This window comes from Somniosus microcephalus, chromosome 34 (genome assembly GCF_052327205.1).
Source record: "Somniosus microcephalus isolate GS21.2 chromosome 34, FLI_Smic_1.0, whole genome shotgun sequence".
Taxonomy (NCBI): Eukaryota; Metazoa; Chordata; class Chondrichthyes; order Squaliformes; family Somniosidae; genus Somniosus; species Somniosus microcephalus.
Genome location: NC_141020.1, coordinates 5,761,317 through 5,783,666, shown reverse-complemented (window position 1 = coordinate 5,783,666; position 22,350 = coordinate 5,761,317). Strand labels below are relative to the sequence as shown.

Genomic DNA, 22,350 nt, shown 5'->3' with positions numbered 1-22,350 from the left:
TTGTGGAGTTATCCAAACTCAGAGAGAGACAGCAACACTATATCTTTTATACAAGGATAAGTCCTGGATACAAAATTCCAATTTCAATTTCTAATATCTAAATTTTGACTTCAATTTTTAGATAAACAATGTAGAGTTCTAGGCACCAGAGTATTTTTTTTAAAAACTAGAAAATATAATCTACCATCTTCTCATTTGATAGGAAAATCCTTTTGAAAAGTACTTCTGCCAAGTTATAATCAGGTGCTACATCATTTCATGAAATAACAGGCGCAATTGCAAGTGGAATCCCTAAAACACCATAAAATTCCAGGAACTACTAAAATTTAACTTATTCGGTCACTGTAAATCAATGACTATCGGGATTAGAAGTCCCTCAGTATATTATGGGGTAGGCCACTGGTTTTTCACACAATATGGATGGAATCACAGAACACAAACCCAAAATACCAGAAAAAAATCTGCAATCCTATGTACTAACAGAATTTCATGTTTTGCTGTTAACCGTGGCGCTAGTTATAATGTATACTCAAATCTTTCTCTTCCAGTGATCTGCTACCATGAAAGACAATGGGGCATTACTTCAGCACTAACAGAAAGAAAGACTTGCATTTCTATAGCGCCTCTCACGACCTCAGGACGTCCCAAAGTGCTTTACAGCCAATGAAGTACTTTTTGAAGTGTAGTCACAGTTGTAATGAGGGAAACACGGCAGCCAATTTGCACACAGCAAGCTCCCACAAACAGCAATGTGATAATGACCAGATAATCATTTTTTGTTATACTGTTTGAGGGATAAATATTGGCCAGGATACCGGGGAGAACTCCTCTGCTCTTCTTCGAAATAGTGTCATGGAATCTTTTCGTCCACCTGAGAGCGCAGACGGATTTAACATCTCATCTGAAAGACAGCACCTCTGACAGTGCAGCACCCCCTCAGTACTGTACTGGAGTGTCATCCTGGCTTTTGTGCTCAAGTCTCTGGCCTTCTGACTCAGAGGCGAGGGTGCTTCCCACTGAACCATGGCTGGCACATCATAGATTATGCTGTTATATCTTCCAATCTGACACCACTGTTAGTGAATATTAAATCTAGAATTAGTGCAGCCACGATTGGGGCGTCTCCATCCAGGGGGCAGTAGTCTACAACATAAAATCGCTTTCAAGTTCCCAAAATAACTATCTAAAAAAAAGACACAGCTTTGGAGGAGTTGGCGTGATCCCTGCACTTTCAGTAATGCAAGTAATGAAAAGTGCGTTGGTCCGAAGTAAATGCAGAAAGGTGTGTGCAGGAAGACTGAGAAACTGTTATTTTGGAAAGCTTTTTATTTTAATCTCTATAAATTGGTACATATGTAAAACGATAGCCCAGATTTCTTCAACATGAGGGAAAAAAACCTTTTATTTTGTGAAGTTTTGCAGGATTCGGATACACTGCCTCCCCTTAAAGAAAGATCTATTGAAGACTAAATTAAGCACTGAGAATTTCTTTTCAAGGCAATTTCAAGAAAATCTTAACTCCCCTATCCTCCCTCCTCTTCTGAAGCTGGTGACTATTGCTAGGCTACGGTTCCCCAGGCACTGGCGAAAGTGGCCACTCTCCACCGGTGAGGCTTGGCAGTGTGTGACAACGGGTTATTCCACTGTGGGGGCCATCACAGCCAAGCCTCATCCTGCCTTCATCCGGACAGCCAGAGTCATTGAGAGCACTCCAGCATTATTAGCACAAGATATTGAGGAAGATCATTCCACCCATCCTAATTCATTCACCCAGAAGAAAAAAGTTCCCTCATTCACAGCATCTGTTTCTTTAAATGATCCCAAGCTTTTACCCGCACTAGCCTAAGTCATGTGTTTCACACCCAGTGCAAGGAACGTTCCAACATACATCACACGCTTACCTTTCTTCAGTTTGAACCTCTTGTCCTACGGTGTTGGGTTTAATTTGTAATGTTCTGGATTTATCTCTTCGATACCGTTTTCTAACAATTCTCTATGAAGCCCCCCCCCTCTCCTCAAGGGTGAAAGGCCCAAATTTTAAATAACTTTAGAATTCAGGAGGAATTTTTAAAAAGTGACACACGATACAAAACATTAAAGATGCCAACCCTCAGCGTGGCTGCTGCACAAATGAATGGGCAAAAACAAAAAAAATCCGTAGGAGGGAACTGAACTTTTTAAAGGGTAGTTTAAAAAAAAAAATCACTCAGGATGTGGGTGTCGCTTGCAAGGCCAGCGTTCATCGCCCATCCCTCGTAGCCCCGAGGTGGTGGTGGTGGGCCCACTTCTTGAACCACTGGTAGCGGTTTCATACAACTGAGGGGCTTGCTACAATAACAACAACCTGTATTTCTATAGCGCCTTTAAGACAGTAAAACATCCCAAGGCGCTGCACAGGAGTATTTTAAGACAAACAAATTTGATACCGGTCCACATAAGGATAAATCAGGGCAGGTGAGCAAAAGCTTGGTCAAAGAGGTAGGCTCCAAGGAGCGTCTCAAAGGAGGAAAGGGAGGTAGCGAGGCGCTAGGCCAATTCAGGCAGGCAGTTAAGAGTCAACCATGTTGGTGTGGGTCTGGAGTCACCGATAGGCCCTGGCCAGGTAAGGAAGGCAGGTTTCCTTCCTTAAAAAAGGGCACTAGTGAACCAGATGAGGTTTTTACGACAATCGGACAGCTTCATACCAGTTTTTATTTTGACATTCAAATTTTCAAACAGGGATTTTAACTCGCGTTCTCTGGGTTACTAGTCCGGTAACACAACCACGACACTACCACACCCCATCATTCACAGCTGGACACCCACCTATACAAATAATCTCTAGTTACTGAAAATAGGTAGGTAGACTAAAACTACACCCTAAGCACCTTTCGACTATCCAACAAGGGATCCACAGACATTTCGGGCCACAGATGTGCTGCATTCTTAGTTGATACAACAGGGCAATCTCCACAGCCCCTCCCTCTGTAGACAGTAGTTAAAATGGGGGGAAAAAAGTGCAACAGGATTAATAATAAAAAGTAAAACATATAATGGAAGGCATTTGAATCCTTCAATCACCTTAAAATTGTTTAAAAAGCTGGTTGGTGATTAGTAATGTTAATTCTATGCGGTGCGCTGTTAGACATGCAAAGAAAAGCTGGAAATACGGGAAGTCTGAAGTGAAATCTGCTGGTAATGCCAGGTCAGTGGGCATCTGAAAGAGTCAGATGAGACTCAAAATAATTAACGCCTTACTGATCAGAGTTGTGGGTTTTCTTAAAGCAGGGAGCTTTTTCATCAGTTCCCACTTTCTTATTTTCCCTCCTGTTCCAGGAGCTTTGCAGCTCCATCATCACCAACCAGGTGAGGGGGAGCTACCTGCACCCTGACCTCTGGCAATGCGGCTTTGTAACTGTTTGCGAGGAGGGGCTGTGAGACGCACTGTCCCTCAGGGGCGGGTCGGAAGCTCCAGCTCCTCGCCACTTCGTCCTCGTGGCGTATTAGAGATCAGGAATTTGCCGTGCAAAGAAGTTGCAGTGGCCAAGCTGAATTCGGCCACACATGGTACAGTGCATCGGAGTATCAATGTGCCACCTCACTGGGATGTCCGTCCATCAGTACTCTTTTCGTGGTTTGTTACGCGCACACCCAGTGTTGTACCATGCCATATAGACCAGAAAGCCCTTGGGTTCAATCCGTGGACTATGTCGAGTTAGTGGACCTCAGCTGGGGCAAGGGTAAAGGACACGTGTTGCAGTCAGTGATCCTGAGCTACCAAGGAGAAAAAAAACCACACACAGCCAGGGTTTTCGACTCTGAGCGCCATCCAATGATCCCTGGTGGAAACTGCCCGTGCGAACTCAAGGTCAGGATTCAGCTGTGCTGCTCTTCATGGTCAATCAGCCTGATGGCACTTTACCATCTAGAAAGAATGGCCGCTTGGGTGCGATACCAGAGGGCAGCGGGTTCCCGTGAGACTGTATCTCAACAAGAGCCAGTGCCTTCAGGCGAGGAATGCATGGACTTTTGCCTTTCTCCAGATTGTTTTTCCTCCTATATATTCTCAACCAAAACTGTGAGGGAACTGGTTTACAGAAATTATGGAGCTCAGTAGTGTCAGATAAATGCTCTTGTTCCACAGGGTAAAACAAGCCAAAACAAGCCAACATTACAATTACACATGCTTTCAATCCAGACACACCGTGTTGACGGGATATTCAACTGTTGGGGGGGGGGGGGGGGGGGGGGGGTGTCAGGTCTGAGCTTGATCCTGGATTCATCGAACATTCACACCTAACAATAGAGGGCTCTGGAAAGCGACTAGGAATGGGAAAGCTGGTTGATCTTAGCCCTCCCTCTCCTGGAGGTGCAGGGGCCAATCCTTCCCGCAGCTAACTCCACACTGATCAGGAATCAAACCCGGAAGCTGGTCTCCATGGTGGCATCCTAGGTGGTGCAATTCCCCACTGAGCCACCAGGGGAATCTATTTTATGTCTGTTAGCAACTGCATCCTCCTTTGTACATATATTTTTAAAAAAAGTTTAGAACAACAGAAACCTTGGCCAAATAAACAGTACTTTAAAAGTATGGGGAAAGAGGAAAGATTTATGACTTCTTGGGTTGGTGATATTATGTACACAAAACTACCCAGACCTTCTCTAATAGTCCCTAAGAAACAAAGAGAACTTGGACATGCTTTTAAATCTAAAATTGTAAAACACACACGTAAATTGAAGAATGTTTGAGTCCTGTCATTCCCTGTCCAACTCCATATCTTCAATTTCCACTGGCTCCTCCTCGTCAAAGTACCTCTCCTCTTCATCACGGCTCACGATGTCAAGGTTGTCAAAATCTGGGTTGTCATCGACAGCACTGAAAGGAGAATGGGTTTTAAACAACGGGAAGCATTGCGGAGGTTTCCGAAACAGAGTTTGGTTTTTTTCTCCTCCCCTAGAATGCCATGAATGCTGGGGCAAAGTCCCATTGAGTGTCAGCAGCCCTCTGCGATCACTCTGCCCAAGAGGCTACTCTTCCTGTGTGAACCCAGACAGCGAATAATGGGCAAACGTGGAGAGAAAGAAACTTGCATTTCTATAGCGCCTTTCACAACCTCAGGACGTCCCAAAGCGCTTTACAACCAATGAAGTACTTTTTGAAGTGTAGTCACTGTTGCAATGTAGGAAACACAGCAGCCAATTTGCACACAGCAAGCTCCCACAACAATGTGATAATTATCAAATAATTCATTTTAACTATTGGTTGAGGGATTAATATTAGCCAAGACACCGGGAGACACTCCCCTGCTCTTCTTTGAATAGCGCCATAGGATCTTTTACGTCCATCTGAGAGAGCAGCGGGGGGCTCGGTTTAATGTCTCACCCGAAAATCTCCGGCAGTGCAGCACTCCCTCAGTACTACCCTGGAGTGTCAGCCCTGAACCCACAAGCTTGTGACTCGGAGGGGAGAGTGCTACCCACTGAGCCACAGCTCATTTAACATAGAAACATCCCAAAGTGCTTCAGAGACACGAGGATGCCAAGCCAGCTCACCAAATTACACTGTTGCTGTAGCAGTGAAATGATAAGCAGTTTCTTTTTGGTTAATCTAAAAGATTATTTTCAAGGTTGTAGACAAGAAGCACAAAATCTGACAAGCAGTTTTTTTAAAAGAAATGGACCGGAGTAACAAATAATAACATGTTTTTTTTTTAAACTGAGGTCAGGAGCCAGTCCGAAAGTGCTGGATATCATTTTATAGGACAGGAGATGTGGTAAATCTAGAGTAGTGGTCAGGAGACAACCAGTTTGGGTTTCAAAAACCTGTAGATGGTAGGAGAGAAGGAAGGCTGAGGGAGGTACAGAGTTTAACAATTTTGAAGTCCAGGTATAGATTGAGAGTGTGATGTGATGGACTGAATCATGGGGCTGGATTTTCTCAATGGAGACGTGCTGGAGGCAGGACTTCTGGTTTCCAGGTTTCAATCTCGCACCCAGCGACGTCTGACCAACCCATGCTATTTTCACTTGATTGGCCTGGTTAAGCCCACCCTGCAGGCTTACCGGCTAATTAAGGGAAAGCTGGTGACAGATGACGTCAGCATATGACGTTTCATCTGTCGAAAACTTTTTGACAGATGAATTGTCAGCATTTGACAGCTTTGAGAAGCGGTCAAACACTGAATCGCTGTTCTAAGGTGAGCCCTTGCACACAGGCTCACCAAGACCTCTCGCCTCAGCAGAAAGCAGATGGCTGCTGCATCTGAGAATGCGGCAGCCATTCTGTCATCTCTGCCGTTGAGATGAGGCACCTCCAGATCCTCAAAGGTTGAAGCCTGCAGAAAGAAACAAAGGTAAGGAAACTTTTTCTAACACTTTACACTCACCTCTCATACTTATCTGCCACACTTGCACCCATCACTCACCTCTACAGCTGACATTTCGACCCCTCTCACCCCCGCAGACCCACTGCTCGCCTCACTGACACATCAGCAGGTGTAAAATGGTGAAAAGCCTCTTAACTGCCTGTTAACTACCTGTTAACAGGCAGTTAATTGGCTCTAATCCCCTTCCCACCTCGAGGAGATGGGTCCCTACGCGAGTCAGGGACCCGCCTCCTGGGAAGATGGATCGGAGGCGGGTTGGGACCTGCTCCCAATTTTTCCCATTTGCCCAGCAGTCCCGCCTCCTCAGGGCTGGTTTCAACACAGGGAAGAGAAAGGGCGTGTTTGATGCTTAGGAGAAACAAGAGGGGAAAATTCAAAGAAGCACGAATCACTGTGGTATCAAGAGAGTGAGTGAGTGAGTGAGTGAGTGAAGCTGGAATCTTGAAAGAAGAATATTGTCTGGAATGAGGAAAGTGTTTGGATCAGAGTTTGGTTTAAAACCAGACAATTAACCAACAGGGGAGTGGGGCTAATTGGATCGCTCTTTCAAAGAGCTGGCACTGACGCGATGGGCCGAATGGCCTCCTTCTGTGCTGTATGATTCTACGTTCTCTACACGCACGATTCTAAATGATAGCAGGAACGTTGGTGACTAAGGTGCGGGAGCACAGGGCCGAGCAGTAATCTCAAAAGGTCCCGCGCAGGCCGCTCAACGGCTTTTAAATTGGAAAGACCGCGCGCACACGTAGAAATTTAAAGGGACCGCGCGTTAGAAGAAACAGGCCGGTCCGAACAAAGCGCAGTTTACAGGGAACACCGAGAGTCACCTGTAATCGAAGTCCCCATCTTCCCCGTCCAGGAAGCGCTGATGCATGCGGCTCACAAATTCCTCCCTCAGCATCGTCTTCTCATCGTCACTGGGCACCCAGTCTGCAGCTTTTGACTCGGTGTTGTCCTCTATTAGGGAAACAGGGGTGGAAAGTGTCACAAGACTGAGCGCAAAAAAAATTAAAAAAGTCGGCATTACACAGAGCTCCCCTGGACGGCCTCGGGCAAAGCACTAAAGCAGATGCGGCATTAAACCACGTGGAACAGGACATCCCAGATTCGATCGCAAGTTTGTGCCGAGTTCGCATGATCTCATTGAATGGCGGAGCGGGCTCGAGGGGCCGAATGGCCGACTCCTGCTCCTATCTTCTATGTTTCTATGTAACTCAGCCGGAGCTGCAGCTGGGCCACTTTGATTGGGTTCCTGAGCCTCTGGGATAAATAAGAGAGGTAAAAAAACAAAAAGCCAGGATTCCCATCCCGGACTGCCGGGCTGGAAAACGAGCCACCGTGTGGATGTCAGGATCGTTCAGGCTCGGCTGCGAGGTTTCCATCGTCGAATTGCCTGCTGACACACCCTGTACCAGAGGGCTGAAGGCACCCATGAAGCCAAACCATAGCAATGGTCAGGCTCCTTCTGGAGAGAAAACTAGACTAAAATAAAATGGCCTGCAGATGCACCTTACATTTACAGTCATGAATTCCTTCTTCTGCAATCACTTCACCCAGAGTCTTTTTCAACGTGTGGAAAATCTGATTCCTTATAATTACTGGATATACCGCCCCGCAATCTATAAGGCTCAAGTCAGGAGGGTGACGGAGCACTCACCTGGACAGTGCAGTCGCAACAACACTCAAGACGCTCGACACCATCCAGGACACAACAGTCTGCTTGATTGGTGACCCCCGCACCTCAGCCAATGGACTCAATAGTCACCTTCTCCAGGATGGGGAAAACATAGAAGATAGGAGCAGGAGTAGGCCATTCGGCCCCTCGAGCCTGCTCCGCCATTTAATGAGATCATGGCTGATCATCCAAATTCAGTACCCTGTCCCTGCCTTCTCCCCATGTCCCTTGATCCCTTTAGCCTTAAGAAATATATCTAACTCCTTCTTGAATATATAATATAGGCTCACACGTGGTCTCCTATCTTCGATTGGCATATCCCATCCCTGTGCACCAACAAACTCTTGCCCCTGCACTTTCCCCGAACCTTCTGGGAGAAGCAAAAGAACCAGAGGCCTGTAGCCAATGCTGATGGAGGTGGGGGGGGGGGGGGGGGTGGGGGCAGAGGGTTTTTTAATTAAATGTATTGCTATTTTTCTTTAATAGAAAGGAAATAAGTTAAAATTTATGGATATCATAGCTATGCATGTTAATTAAGCTACTCTGTGAATCCACAACAGTAATACAGAATTTTAGATTTTCAGTTGGTACGCCGGCTATCCCTGTACTTCTCTGTTAAATAAACTTTAATTTATCCAACGGTGAAAATTACAAATACTTGTTTCCTAAATTCTTTCAGACTCAGGTGCAGCAGGCAGTTAAGGCGGCAAATGGTATGTTGGCCTTCGTAGCGAGAGGGTTTGAGTACAGGAACAAGGATGTCTTGCTGCAGTTGTACAGGGCCTTGGTGAGACCACATCTTGAGCATTGTGTGCAGTTTTGGTTGCTTTATCGGAGGAAGGATGTTCTTGCCATGGAGGGAGTGCAGCGAAGATTCACCAGGCTGATACCCGAGATGGTAGGAATGACATATGAGGAGAGATTGGGTCGATTGGGCTTATACTCGCTGGAGTTTAGAAGAATGAGAGGGGATCTCATTGAAACTTATAAAATTCTGACAGGACTGGACAAACTAGATGCAGGAAGGATATTCCCGATGGCGGGGGAGTCCAGAACCAGGGGTCACAGTCTAAGGATAAGGGGTAAGCCATTTAGGACAGAAATGAGGAGGAATTTCTTCACCCAGAGAGTGGTGAACCTGTGGAATTCTCTACCACAGAAGGCAGTTGAGGTCAATTCATTAAATATATTCAAGAAGGAGTTAGATATATTTCTTCAGGCTAAAGGGATATGGAGAGAAGGCAGGGACAGGGTACTGAATTTGGATGATCAGCCATGATCTCATTGAATGGTGGAGCAGGCTCGAGGGGCCGAATGGCCGACTCCTGCTCCTATCTTCTATGTTTCTATTCCATATTATAAATCTAAAGATTTTGAAATTGAACTCATTGGCAACAAAGTTCGGCCTGTCGGGTTGTGTATCCCAAAGGCGGCGAAATACCGTGGCCCCCACGGCCTGTCGCCAAGCCAAGACTCCGCTGTCAAAATGTCTTCTCCAACCCCAGAGTGATCAGGCAAGCCCCCAGGTCAGTTGGCTGATGTCACCTAGCAGTGGAGGGTGCCACGTTTGACCCCAGTATTTGCGATGTAAGGATTTAATTCATTCATGGGATGTGGACGTCGCCTGCAAGGCCAGTATTTATTGCCCATCCCTAATTGTCCCGAGTGGCTTGCTGGAGGCCAGTTCAGAGTCAAACACATTGCTGTGGGTCTGGAGTCACATATAGGCCAGACCGGGTAAGGATGGCAGATTTCCTTCCCTAAAAAGGACATTAGTGATGGGTTTTTACAACAACCACATGGGCTTTTAAAACAATCCAGTAGTTTCATTGTCACCATTACTGATGCAGGTCCACAATCCCTTATCCGCAATTCCGAAATTCGAAAAGCTCTGAAAACCGAAAGTTTTTTCGTGGAGCGTCACTCGTGTGCACGACATGACCCGAGTGGCGCCACACATGACCCGACGCGGCCGATGCTTGACCCACGCAGGTGTGAGGCGTCAGTTGTGTCTCAGCGCTGCTACCAGTCACACGTGCGTCTGCTGCTCTCGGATATTTTTTGTTATTTTGTGATTTTGAGTTTAATTTCACTGTGAAAATGTCAAAAAGAGCTACCGTTCTGAAATCCGAAAAATTCCGAATTCCGAAACACATCTGGTCCCAAGGGTTTTGGATAAGGGGTTGTGGACCTGTACTAGATTTTTGTTCCAGATTTATATAATTGAATTTTAAATTCCCCAGCTACCGTGGCGGGATTTGAACTTGTGTCTCCGGATCATTAAGTCCCGGCCTCTGGATTACTAGTGCAGTAGCATGACCACTATGCTACTGCACCCCCATTCAAATATGGCTGGCTGCTCCTGATTGCTATCCAATGAATGCTCTACGAGGACAGGATCAGGCCCTGCTGTGATGCCCCCCACATTCAACTAGCCTGACAACATTTACGTCTGGACTTAACACATGATGATTAGCCTATGAAATCACACCCCAGCTTGAGTCACTGCCTTCAGAAGAGAGAGGGAGAAAATCTAAGAGAAAAGGTTAGTGAAATAACAACATTTAGTCTTGTTTTCACGCCCAATTGCCTGAATTTTTCTTTTACAGAAACATCTAACCCCGGGATAGAAACACACCTTCCTCCTCATCTTCCTCCTCCTCCTCCACGCAGGCATCCTCCCTTTCCTGCTGCCACTGTAGTCTTTCCTGCACCATCTTTTCCTGATAAGTGCTCATCAGCAGGTCGGACAAACACATCACGTTGCCCAGGTTCTTGCTATTCTGAGCCAACAGCTCCTCCTCCGTCATGTATTGTCTAATATACTGTTCGTAGAGCAGCGGATCTCGAGTTCGCATCTGCTCGTCGCTGAAATACTCCCCGTCTGCAGGGAAAGACAAAGGGCAACATTAGCAAAGACATCTATTGGTGCATTCTCCAGAGACTGGAGCACAAAAGCCAGGCTGACACATGCAGTGCCGGAACTGAGGGAGCGCTGCACTGTCGGAGGTGCCGTCTTTCAGGCGAGATGTTAAACCGATGTCTGCTCTCTCAGGTGGATGTAAAAGATCCCACGGCACTATTTCGTAGACGAGGAGAGTTCTCCCCGGTGTCCTGGCCAGTATTTATCAACATCACTAAAACAGATTACCTGATCATTATCTCCTTTCTGTTTACGGGACCTTGCAAATTGCTGCCGCATTTCCAAAACTTCAAAAGTATTTCATTGGCTGTAAAACCCTTCATGTAATTTTAAAAACCTCTATTAAATCTCCTCTTAGCTTTCTCTGCTTCAGTGAAAATAGTTCTGGTCTATTTTTCATTGTCCTTTGTCGCTCTTCGAACACTTTGGGACATCCCGAGGTCGTGAAAGGCGCTATAGAAAGGCAAGTTCGTTCTTTCTTTTATTTGAGAGACTAAGACTACTTCTGAATTATAAGGAATGCTGCAAAACGATTGGAAGACCCACGTTTAAATCTCAATTTTGGCCGATGAGCTTTTGAATTTCCTTTGAATCCTATGAATAAGCAGGATAGCATAGGATAGGTCCAAATAATTGGGTAAAACTCACGTTCACTGGTCAAATATTCACCGTCAAGGCCCACACATAAAGAACGGTCACTTTAACAGTGTACTGAAGAGCTGTTGTCTTTACTGCGCGTTCTGGAAAGGAGGAGGAGGAAAAATATGCGCGGGGTGAACCAGTCTTCAGATTGAGGAGCAGAAGTGTTCAAAGAGCGACATAAAGGACAGAACGAAAAATAGACTAGAACTATTTTCACTGCAGCAGAGAAAGCTAAGAGGAGATTTAATGGAGGTGTTTTTTTTTTTAATTGCATGAAGGGTATTATAGAGCTGGAGAAGCTGGAAGTTGGGTTTGTTTTCATTAGAGCAAAAGGAGGTTGAGGGGATGATTTGGTAGAGGTGTACAAGATTATGACGGGTTTGGATAGGCTAGACGGGGAAAGGCTGTTCCCACTAGTTGATGGTACAAGGACTAGGGGACACAGATTTAAGGTTTTGGGCAAGAGATACAGGGGGGACGTGAGGAAAAACTTTTTACGCAGCGAGTGGTGAGGACCTGGAACTCGCTGCCGACAGAAGTGGTGGAAGCGGAGACACTCGATGTTTTCAAGGGGAGACTGGATAGGCACTTGAGGGAAATAAACTTGCAGGGCTACGGGGATAGAGCGGGGGAATGGGATTGACTGGATTGCTCTACAGAGAGCCGGCACGGACTCGATGGGCCGAATGGCCTCCTTCTGTGCCGGTATGACTCTATGATTGGGAAAAGACTGTTTCTTCTAGTTGGCAAGTCAATGACGAGGAGTCATCGATTTAAAACCTTCACCAACAGTGTGAGAGGAGAGGTTATGAGAAATTTCTCTACACAGGGAGTGTTAGAACATTGAGGCGTTTTGCCACAAAGATTAGTTGAGGCATAGACCATTGCATCTTTTAAGGGAAGAGCAGATAAAGAGTTGAAACCTCCACCAGCCCTACACTCTCCGAGATCTCTGCGCTCCTCCAATTCTGGCCTCTTGCGCAGCCCTGATTTTAATCGCTCCACCATTGGCGGCCGTGCCTTCAGCTTCTTAAGCCAGACCATTGCCCGTCCAAAGACCAAATGCAAAAAGAAAGAAATATGTTAATCTACTTTTTCCCTTTTGTTCTGGCCTACCACAATTTTTTAAAAGAACAACAGGGTTAGAAAGACTGAGTGTACATGCAAATTGGGAACGTCTGGAGTACAGACTGCAGAAGTAAACAGAGGAGAAGCAGCATCTGGGAAGGCGCCGAACACCTCGAGTCTCTTCGCCGGGAGCAAGCGGAAGCCAAGCGCAGGCAGCGGAAGGAGCACACGTCAACCCAAGCACCCCACCCACCCGCCGTCTGCCCCACCTGTGAAAGAGACTGTCGGTCCCACATTGGGCTCATCAGTCACCTGAGAACTCATTTCTGGTGTGGAAGCGAGTCATCCTCGGTTCCGAGGGACTGCCCAAGAAGAAGAAGAAACTGAGGGGTCACAAGTAGATTCTAAACAGATGAGAAGGTACATATCTGTATAGATTAAACTATTTATAAATCGCTGTGAAACAGGAGATTAGGTGAAGCAGTGGGTTAGAACATCATTTGTTCACATCCATCCCCTGGTTTTTGAATCCAGCCCAGAGGACGAGACAAATGTTTCCTTTCTTTTGTAAACAACAAGGATGCAAGTTGAACAAAATGGAGGAAGAATTTAATCTCAATTCTTACTGGATACAAATCTACAGCAATAAAACTAGCAATTATCTGATACAAAACTAGCAAGCTGGCTCGGAGAGCCTGCTGGAGTTGGGAAATATTGCCGAGATAGATTAGAGGGAGCTTCAATCTTATATCTTAGCAGGAAGTGCTTGATGTTGACACTGGACACACACTAAAGAGGGGGAAACTGTTGCATTCCTAGGAAATGGATACGCACGTAAATTCGTCACAAATTAGAAGGGGGGTGGGGAAGAAACACTGCTGAAAAATGGCACTATTTACAGGTTCTTTGCTCTAAAGTATTCCTGCAATAATGTCCAATTCATGTGTTACCCACTGCTCTAAAAGTAATTAACAGGGACAAGGCGAAACTGATGACTTTTGTGTTTAAAGTGTCCTTGCTCGTTACATCCGATCTGATCACTGCCCCATTTGTATGATGTATGATTAGTTAGTCTTCTCTTTTTCACATTTCTTGGTAAGAATTTTTGAAGAAACACCAGGGCTTGTGATTGTGACACCAGCAGAAAGCCAGGGTTTTGGACAGGAAGGACCGAATTCCCTTAGCAGAGAGGTCAATAACCAGGGGGCAGAGATTTAAAGTAATTGGTTGGAGGTTTAGAGGGGATTTGAGGAGAACTTTCTTCACCCAGAGGGTGGTGGGGGTCTGGAACTCACTGCCTGAAAGGGTGGGAGAGGCAGAAACCATCATCACATTTAAAAAGTGCTTGGATAGGCACTTGGGATGCTGTAACCTGCAGGGCTACGGACCAAGAGCTGGGATTAGGCTGGAGAGCCCTTTGTCGGCCGGCGCGGACACGATGGTCCGAATGGCCTCCTTCTGTGCTGTAAATTTCTATGATTCTAACTACTGCCTTAAATTACTGAGCTGTTGTAAATCTGCCAGTGTTCAGTGGCAAGACTGGGGTTGGTGCCCATGATTCACTATAGATACATAGAAAAATAGGAGGAGTCGGCCATTCGGCCCTTCGAGCCTGCTCCGCCAATCAATATGATCATGGCTGATCCTCTATCTTAATACCATATTCCCGCTCTCTCCCCATACCCCTTGATGCCTTTTGTGTCTAGAAATCTATCCATCGCCTTCTTAAATATATTCAGTGACTTGGCAAGTTCCCTGTCTTACCCAAACCATCAGAGGTAGAGGCATAAGGGCGCTTGGTGGCTCATGGTGTTAGTTGAATGCAACCATAGCTGGAATTGGACCTCACATCCAATGACTAGGGAAGAGGGAAAATATCATCCGCTCCTAGAGCACTGTCAAGTGATCACTGCTGGAAAGTAAAGGTGTACAATCATTGGGTTCGGAAAAGCCTATTTAGATGGGCCAACAAGGTGGACATAGGGTTGCCCCAAGGTCACCAAACAAGAATCAGCACGTGCCCCTTTTAGGGCACCACTAATATAAGAAAGAAACATACGGTCCAATCATAAAAGCTCAACATAAACGTCCCAACGAAAGCAAAGGGGACCTTCCCAACTAAATCATAATGTTATCAGAAATAACAACAGAAAATGCTGGAAATACTCAGCAGGCCAGGCAGCATCCGTGGAGAGAGAAACAGAGTTAACGTTTCAGGTCTGGGACCCTTCGTCAGAACTGGAAAAAACTGGAAATGTAACAGATATTAAGCAGGTGCAGAGATTGGGGGGGGGGGGGTGGTTAGGAGGGGAGGAAGGAATTGAAAGAACATTCTGTACTAAGAGGCAGGAAAGATAAAATGTTGCAAATGGGAATGGCAAAATCATACTGCATGAAAAATGGGGGCAGGGATAATTATCTGAAATTGTTGAACTCGATGTTGAGTCCGGCAGGCTGCAAAGTGCCCAATCGAAAGATGAGGTGCTGTTCCTCGAGCTTACGTTGAGCTTCATTGCAGCAATGCAATAGCCCGAGGACAGAGAGGTCGGAGTGGGAGTGAAGCGGTGAATTAAAGTGACAGGCGACTGGAAACTCGGGGTCACCCTTACGGACTGAACGGAGGTGTTCTGCAAAGCGGTCACCCAATCTGCGTTTGGTCTCCCCAATGTACAGGAGACCACATCGTGAGCAGCGAATACAGTATATTAAATTGCAAGTTGTAGTGTATGTGCCTTTAAGAGCCCCCTGTGTACTGTAATGCCGGTAATGGCCACTCGGGCTATATAAGCCTGTATATTGTGTTGTATCAGTTAGTTCCCCTCCAGACTTTGTTCAGTAAACACCTGTGAAACCAACTCCTGTCTTCAGTGTCTCTATTAACACACGGACACAACAGTGGCGACGAATTGGAAACGGACTTACCTGCAATTCGGCAGCACCTCAAGGACATCGATTCCTCTGACGTCCAAAGTCGAAGCAAGGAAAAGAAAAAAGCTGTGGTTTCACCAGCTAGCCGAGCTGGTGGCAGGTACTGCAATAATCCTTCCTGGGCGTCGGGCTGGGGCTCCAGCGGCTGGCTCTGCAGCGAGGCCAAGCAGCGAAGGCGGAGGCAAGCAGTAACAGACGGGGAGGGAGCACTCGGGAGACGGCCGGCGCTGCAAGCAGGTCGGCGTTCAGACCTAGCAGAGAGAGTCCAGCGGGAACGAGTCTCCACCTGTAAATAAATAATTTTTAAAAAAACGCGGAAAACAGCGTTGTCATCGGCAGCAGCGGCGGGAAGCGCCATATCTTTTCTGCAGAAAAGAGAGAAAAGCGCGGGAAGCGCCATTTTTTTTCCAGGATGCCTAAGGCTGGCAATATTGATGCTTTTGATAATGATATAGAGGATTGGACCACATATGTGGAAAGAGTGGAGGTATATTGTACCGCAAATGGAATAGAAAATGATAAAAAAGCATCAGTACTTCTAAATCTAATGGGCGCAAAGATATACGGGCTGTTACGAAACTTAATCACTCCAGCCAAACCAAAGGACAAGAATTTTAAAGAAATTGTTGATACCCTACAGGAGCACTTAAACCCAACACCGCTGCTGATAGCGGAACGATTCAAATTCTTCAAGAGGAATCAACACAAAAATGAAAGTAACGCTGATTACCTCACCGAATTAAGAAAGCTATCAAAGCACTGCCAATTCGGGGCAGGACTAGCAGATTATCTTCGAGACAAATTCGTCTGCGGTCTCCTAAGTGAAGGAACACAGAAAAGGCTGCTTTCTGAGAAAGATTTAACACTGGACAAGGCTTTCAGTATGGCTGTATCATACGAAGCAGCTGCAAGAGGAGCTGCAGAGATACAACAAAAGACACAAGACTTCGGCACCCATGAAATGACACAGGGTTTCGAGAGATGTTATCGCTGCGGCAGATCCACCCATGACCAGAGGGACTGCTGGTTCAAGGACAAAGCATGCAGGCAATGCGGAAAGATTGGACACATTGCACGGGTATGCCGATCTGGACAAAAAAAATCCACGGACAGGAAGAAAAAAAATCAATAAAGAAAAGTACAGAAAGGTACAAATGATGACGGACAGTAGCTCCGAAGACCAGAAGAGACTAAGCTGTCTCAAATTACATAATGTAATTGCCAAAGAAGATTACCAGACCATTTGGGTTACCCTCACGATAGCAGGGTCCCCAGTTAAAATGGAGCTAGATACAGGATCAGCTCTAACCGTAATAAATCGACGGGATTACGAGCGGCTATTTCCGCATATACCTTTAAAAGACACATCCATTATCTTGAAAACATATACGGGGCAGAAAGTATACCCCAAAGGAAAAATAAGGGTGCCTGTTGTATACAACGGCAAGGAAATACAAAAGTTGTATTTATACGTTCTACAAGATGGTGGTCCACCGCTGTTGGGACGTGAATGGATCAGGAAAATACGTTTAGACTGGCACTCCATTCAAGCACTGACGGTGACCAGTAAGGAAAAAAATGATAACATCATACCTGAACGATTAAAAGACATCTTGGCCAACGCCAAGAAGTGTTTCAAGAGAAACTAGGAACCTTGAAAGGCATCACCGCCTCAATAAAAGTGGAAGATGCGGCAATTCCCAAGTTTTTTAAGGCAAGACCGGTGCCATACACAATTCGTCCAGCAGTCGAGGCAGAGCTGGAGAATTTGGAAAAGGCAGGCGTATTATCCAAAATAGATTGGAGCGAGTGGGCAGCACCCATCGTCCCAGTCATGAAGAAAACATTGAATAATGATAAATCTGAAGAACAGAGAAAAATTCGCATCTGAGGAGACTTCAAGGTGACTGTAAACCCGGTCCTTCACACGGTACAGTATCCTCTTCCGAGGATAGAAGATATTTTTGCCTCACTATCCGGAGGGAAACGTTTCACCAAAATTGACTTGGCACAGGCATATCTACAGATGGAGGTTGAAGAGGCCTCTAAAAAGTATCTCACGATAAATACACACAAAGGCCTGTACCAGTACAATCGACTGGTTTTCGGAGTAGCATCCGCTCCAGCTATCTGGCAAAGAGCTATGGAGCAAGTCCTCCAAGGGATTCTGGGGACTCAATGCTACCTAGACGACATCCTTGTAACAGGAGAAAACGACAACGAGCACCTTGCCAATTTGGAGTAGGTGCTCACTAGGCTGAGAGAACGGTGCCTACGAGCAAATCGCCCCAAGTGCGAATTTTTCCAGAATCAAATATCATATTGTGGCCACATTATTAATAAGGAAGGGTTGCATAAGTCACCTGAAAAAATTGAAGCGGTCATAAAAGCCCCAGCACCTGAAAATGTTTCACAATTAAGGTCGTTCCTGGGATTAATAAATTACTATCAGCTCTTCTGCACCCTCTTAATGAACTGCTACAAACAGGAGTAATTTGGAAATGGAGCGAAGACTGTAAACGTGCCTTCCATAAATGCAAAGACTTAATCACATCCAAAGAAGTTTTGGCTCATTACAACCCATCACTGCCAATCAGACTGGCGATGCACCCCCTTACGGCGTAGGAGCGGTATTATCGCATAAATTCCCTGATGGCTCGGAACGGCCGATAGCTTTTGCGTCACGCTCATTGAACTCAGCTGAGCGTAACTATGCCCAAATCGACAGGGAAGCACTCAGCCTGGTATGGGGAGTGAAGAAATTCAACCATTACCTACACGGACAAAAATTTACTTTGTTGACTGACCATCAACCCCTCATCTCCATATTTAACCCTAAAAAGGGTGTTCCCATTATGACGGCGCAAAGGCTACAGAGGTGGTCCCTTTTTCTAGAGGCACACCAATATAACATAGAATACAAGGATCAAAACAGCATGGGAATGCTGACGGTTTATCGCGCCTACCATTGCCAACGTTAGAAGAGGCACCTACCGTAGACCCAGTGGAAATTTTCCACTCTACCATAGTCGAATGTCTACCAGTAACAAATTCTGCCATTGAAAGGGAAACTAGAAATGACCCGACTCTCTCACGAGTCTACGATTTAACAGTGAAGGGATGGCCAGCACATGGCGAACCACTGTTGCCAGCATTCTCGCAAAGAAGAGAACAGCTGTCAGTGTGCCGAGGAACCTTGATGTGTGGATCCAGAGTGGTGATTCCACCCAAACTCCAGGATAAAGTGCTAAAGGAGCTTCACGAGGGGCATCTGGGTGGAGTGAAAATGAAGAACCTAGCCAGAGCGTTTGTATGGTGGCCAGGTATCGATGGAGACATCGAAGAAATGACCAAGAGCTGCCTAGGATGCCAGAAGGTCCAAAACGCTCCACCACAAGCCCCTCTACATCCATGGGAGTGGCCCTCATCTCCATGGTAAAGGGTACACATCGACTTTGCTGGTCCATTTATGGACTCAATGTTCGTAATCGCGGTTGATGCACACTCCAAGTGGCTGGAGGTAATAAAGATGTCCTCCACCACCACGGAAAAAACCATCACAGTATTAAGGACCATATTTGCCAGGAATGGGCTGCCTGAACAGATCTGTTCTGATAATGGACCGCAATTTGTGTCTGAAGAATTCAGGAAGTTCTTAAAAAACAATGGGGTTAAGCACTACACGTCCGCCCCATACCATCCCGCCACCAATGGATTGGCTGAAAGATTTGTCCAGACCTTCAAGAAGGCCATAAAGGCCATGGGTAATGAAGACATAAAACTTCAGCAGAAGGTGGATAACTTCTTGTTTGCGTACAGGAATGCAACACATGTGGTCACAAACCAAACTCCCGCCATGATGTTCTTCAATAGAGGCCTTAGATGCCGGCTGGATTTGATCAAGCCAAACATCAGAAGGGACGTGGAGAACCGGCAATTTCAAGGCATGAATGAAAGGCCAACTAGAACCTTCCAGATAGGTCAACAAGTTTTGGCCCGGGACTACCGTACCGAGAAATGGCAGCCTGGAACTATCTGCACACGACTAGGACCGCTGATGTATACCGTGGACATTGGAGAAAGCATAATAAGGCGCCATGCTGACCAAATCATAGAGTCATCCGAAAAGGGACAACCTACACCACAACTCTATACGCCTAATGATGAAGTAGAGATACCCATAGTATCTACCTCCGATCCGGTGATACTGGAACCCGATGAACCCGACACTGGCATTCAAGCCGAATCAGCCTTGCCAAAAGAACCTACTACACCACCAGAAACTACTACACCACCGAGGCGTTATCCGGACTGAGTCAGGAAGCCTCCTGAGAGACTGACTTATAATTGATTAACTGCAGCAATGTGTAGATTATTTTTCTTGTAACATGTAATTAATGATTACTTAAAATATTATGTACTGGTTGGCTAAAAGGGGAGGAATTGTAGTGTATGTGCCTTTAAGAGCCCCCTGTGTACTGTAATGCCGGTAATGGCCACTCGGGCTATATAAGCCTGTATATTGTGTTGTATCAGTTAGTTCCCCTCCAGACTTTGTTCAGTAAACACCTGTGAAACCAACTCCTGTCTTCAGTGTCTCTATTAACACATGGACACAACACAAGTAGTACAAGTAAATCGCTGTTTCACCTGGAGGGAGTGTTTGGGGCCCTGGACCGTGGGAAGGGAGGAGGTAAAAGGGCAGGTGTTGCAGCTCCTGCGCTTGTACTTGAAGGTGCCAGGCGAAGGGGAAGGGGTGTTGGGGGTGATAGAGGAGTGGGCTCAGGTGTGATGCCTTCCATGGTTGAATTACTCCCCGATTTTCACTGTCTAGTGAGAGAAATAACCACCATTGGGGAGACACTGGAGGGGCTGCCAGGACCATCAAGAGGCAGCACCTTCTTAAAAGTGGGGCGGGGAAAAAAAAAAACACCTTTTTTACACATCACCTTTAATCAGCTGCTGCAGGGCCGCGTACCTCTTGTTGCGAAGATTTGTTCGGGCAGTTTTCTTCATTGAAGACTTCCTAATTTCATTACGGTAAAAAGTAACTTCATAATTGTCAGCCAAATGGTTGAAACAGACCAGATGCTCTTCTTTGATAATTTTGTGAAAGCGTTCCAGGAAAACCACCGGCTTACGCCAGAAAAGATCCTTAACGATGTCCAGCTTCTGGTCATACACGAGATCAGGCTCGTCCTTCTGCTGGCTCTTGATCTGAGCCTTGCTGCTAGCAATCGTATGAAACATGCTGTTTAGCGAAGCGTCCATGGCATCTTCCTCCTGCTGGTCAGAAAGCTCCTTCATCCTCTTGGCTGCATCTGCAATCTCCCCTGGTGAGGCACGAGCAGCAGGCGGATTCAGGGTAGCACAATCCTCACCGGAAATTGCGAGCATCTCCTCCATCTGTGCATTGGCTTCCTGAATGACACCATCTGGAAAAGCACCACTTACTGTTGGAGCAACTTCCAAGAAATCTTGTGTTTGTGGGCCTATGAATAATATAATGTTCCCATTAGTTATGCAGTTAATAATGTGTGCAAAAAAAAACCCATTAGAACCCAAATGGGGGGGAGAAGGAGATTTCTTTCTGGATTAAAAATGGGAAGTGCTAGAAATGCACAGCAGGCCCAAGTCCTCGGCTAGACCCACAGAAGTTTATAGCGCAGAAGGAGGCCATTCAGCCCATCATGTTTACCGGCTTCTGGCTGGAGCGACCCAAAACGACTCCCATCTTCAGAACAGAACCCTGATGGAAGATTACATGTGAAATGAATCATGCCTGTCTCTTTCAGACATTGACTGCCCTGCTGTGCATTTTCTTATTTTAGATTTCTAGCAATCCGGTTTTCTCCATTTAAAAAAAAAGGATTTGTTATCAGCCTCACACTTTCCAATTCTATAACTCTCACTTCTAACATTTTTAACAACTAACATAGATTTAAAGTAATTGGTAGAAGGATTAGAGGGGAGTTGAGGAGAAATGTTTTCACCCAGAGGGTGGTGGGGGTCTGGAACTCACTGCCTGAAAGGGTGGTAGAGGCAGAAACCCTCACCGCATTTAAAAAAGTGCTTGGATGTGCACTTGAAGTGCCGTAACCCACAGGGCTATGGACCGAGAGCTGGAAAGTGGGATTAGTAACATTTGTAATCATTTTAAATGTGTGTTTATATGTTAGAATCATAGCAATTTGACGGTTCTTTTTTGGCCGGCACAGATACGATGGGCCAAATGGCCTCCTTCTGTGGCGTATATTTCTATGATTCTAACATCTAAACACACATTAAAATAAATGATTACAATGTCAATGTAATGTTACTGTATATACATTAATTAAAAAGCATTTCAATATCCTGCTGGTATTACTTTTTGGTTAGGGGCAAGAGAAAGGAGTTGCTCTGTGCAATAATCTGACTGAAAATAATTTTCTTTGAAAGCTGGTAATTCTGCGATTAACTGAGCCTGGATGTTGGTTCAATCCCAGGCCTTGGAGCGGAGGCTGTGAAGGCCTCAGGAGTCCTGACCCCAGCCTGGGTCCCTCCCAGTGAATATTACTCGGCGTTTTACCTTCCACTCGATGCAGACCGTCCTCCCCGTCCATCGCCTCACATCTTACACGCAGCCGCCTCCATTTCTTTAATCCCAGATATTTGTTCAATAAGAACCAGCTTTAAACACAAAAAAAAATTTGACAACCCGGAATCTAATACTCGACGACCAGGTTCCGATCATCAACAGAGTCCGATCT

General features: G+C 45.9%; 1 protein-coding gene across 2 annotated transcripts; it reads right to left on the bottom strand.

Moving 5' to 3' along the window:
• Nucleotides 1-1,308: 1,308 nt before the first annotated feature.
• ccdc97 (coiled-coil domain containing 97) lies at nt 1,309-22,350 on the bottom strand. 2 transcript variants are annotated; one of them, XM_085973258.1, is made up of 5 exons: nt 22,170-22,350; nt 20,551-21,093; nt 10,679-10,924; nt 7,193-7,322; nt 1,309-4,855 (listed from the first exon to the last, which is right to left on the bottom strand). In XM_085973258.1, the coding sequence occupies exons 1-5, from the start codon at nt 22,201-22,203 to the stop codon at nt 4,735-4,737; spliced, it is 1,074 nt and encodes a 357-aa protein (XP_085829384.1). In that variant the 5' UTR covers nt 22,204-22,350; the 3' UTR covers nt 1,309-4,734. The 2 variants fall into 2 exon arrangements, with proteins under 2 accessions (XP_085829384.1, XP_085829385.1); XM_085973259.1 differs by lacking the exon at nt 22,170-22,350 and adding an exon at nt 21,969-22,099.

What these genes read in the sequence shown, in the direction of transcription:
- ccdc97 (XM_085973258.1), bottom strand. Translation starts at nt 22,203, where the DNA reads ATGGACGGGGAGGACGGTCTGCATCGAGTGGAAG. An exon ending in CGGTCTGCATCGAGTGGAAG is followed by an intron (nt 21,094 to 22,169) that starts GTAAAACGCCGA and finishes TATTATTCATAG; the next exon opens with GCCCACAAACACAAGATTTC. An exon ending in GATGGGGACTTCGATTACAG is followed by an intron (nt 4,856 to 7,192) that starts GTGACTCTCGGT and finishes TTCTCCTTTCAG; the next exon opens with TGCTGTCGATGACAACCCAG.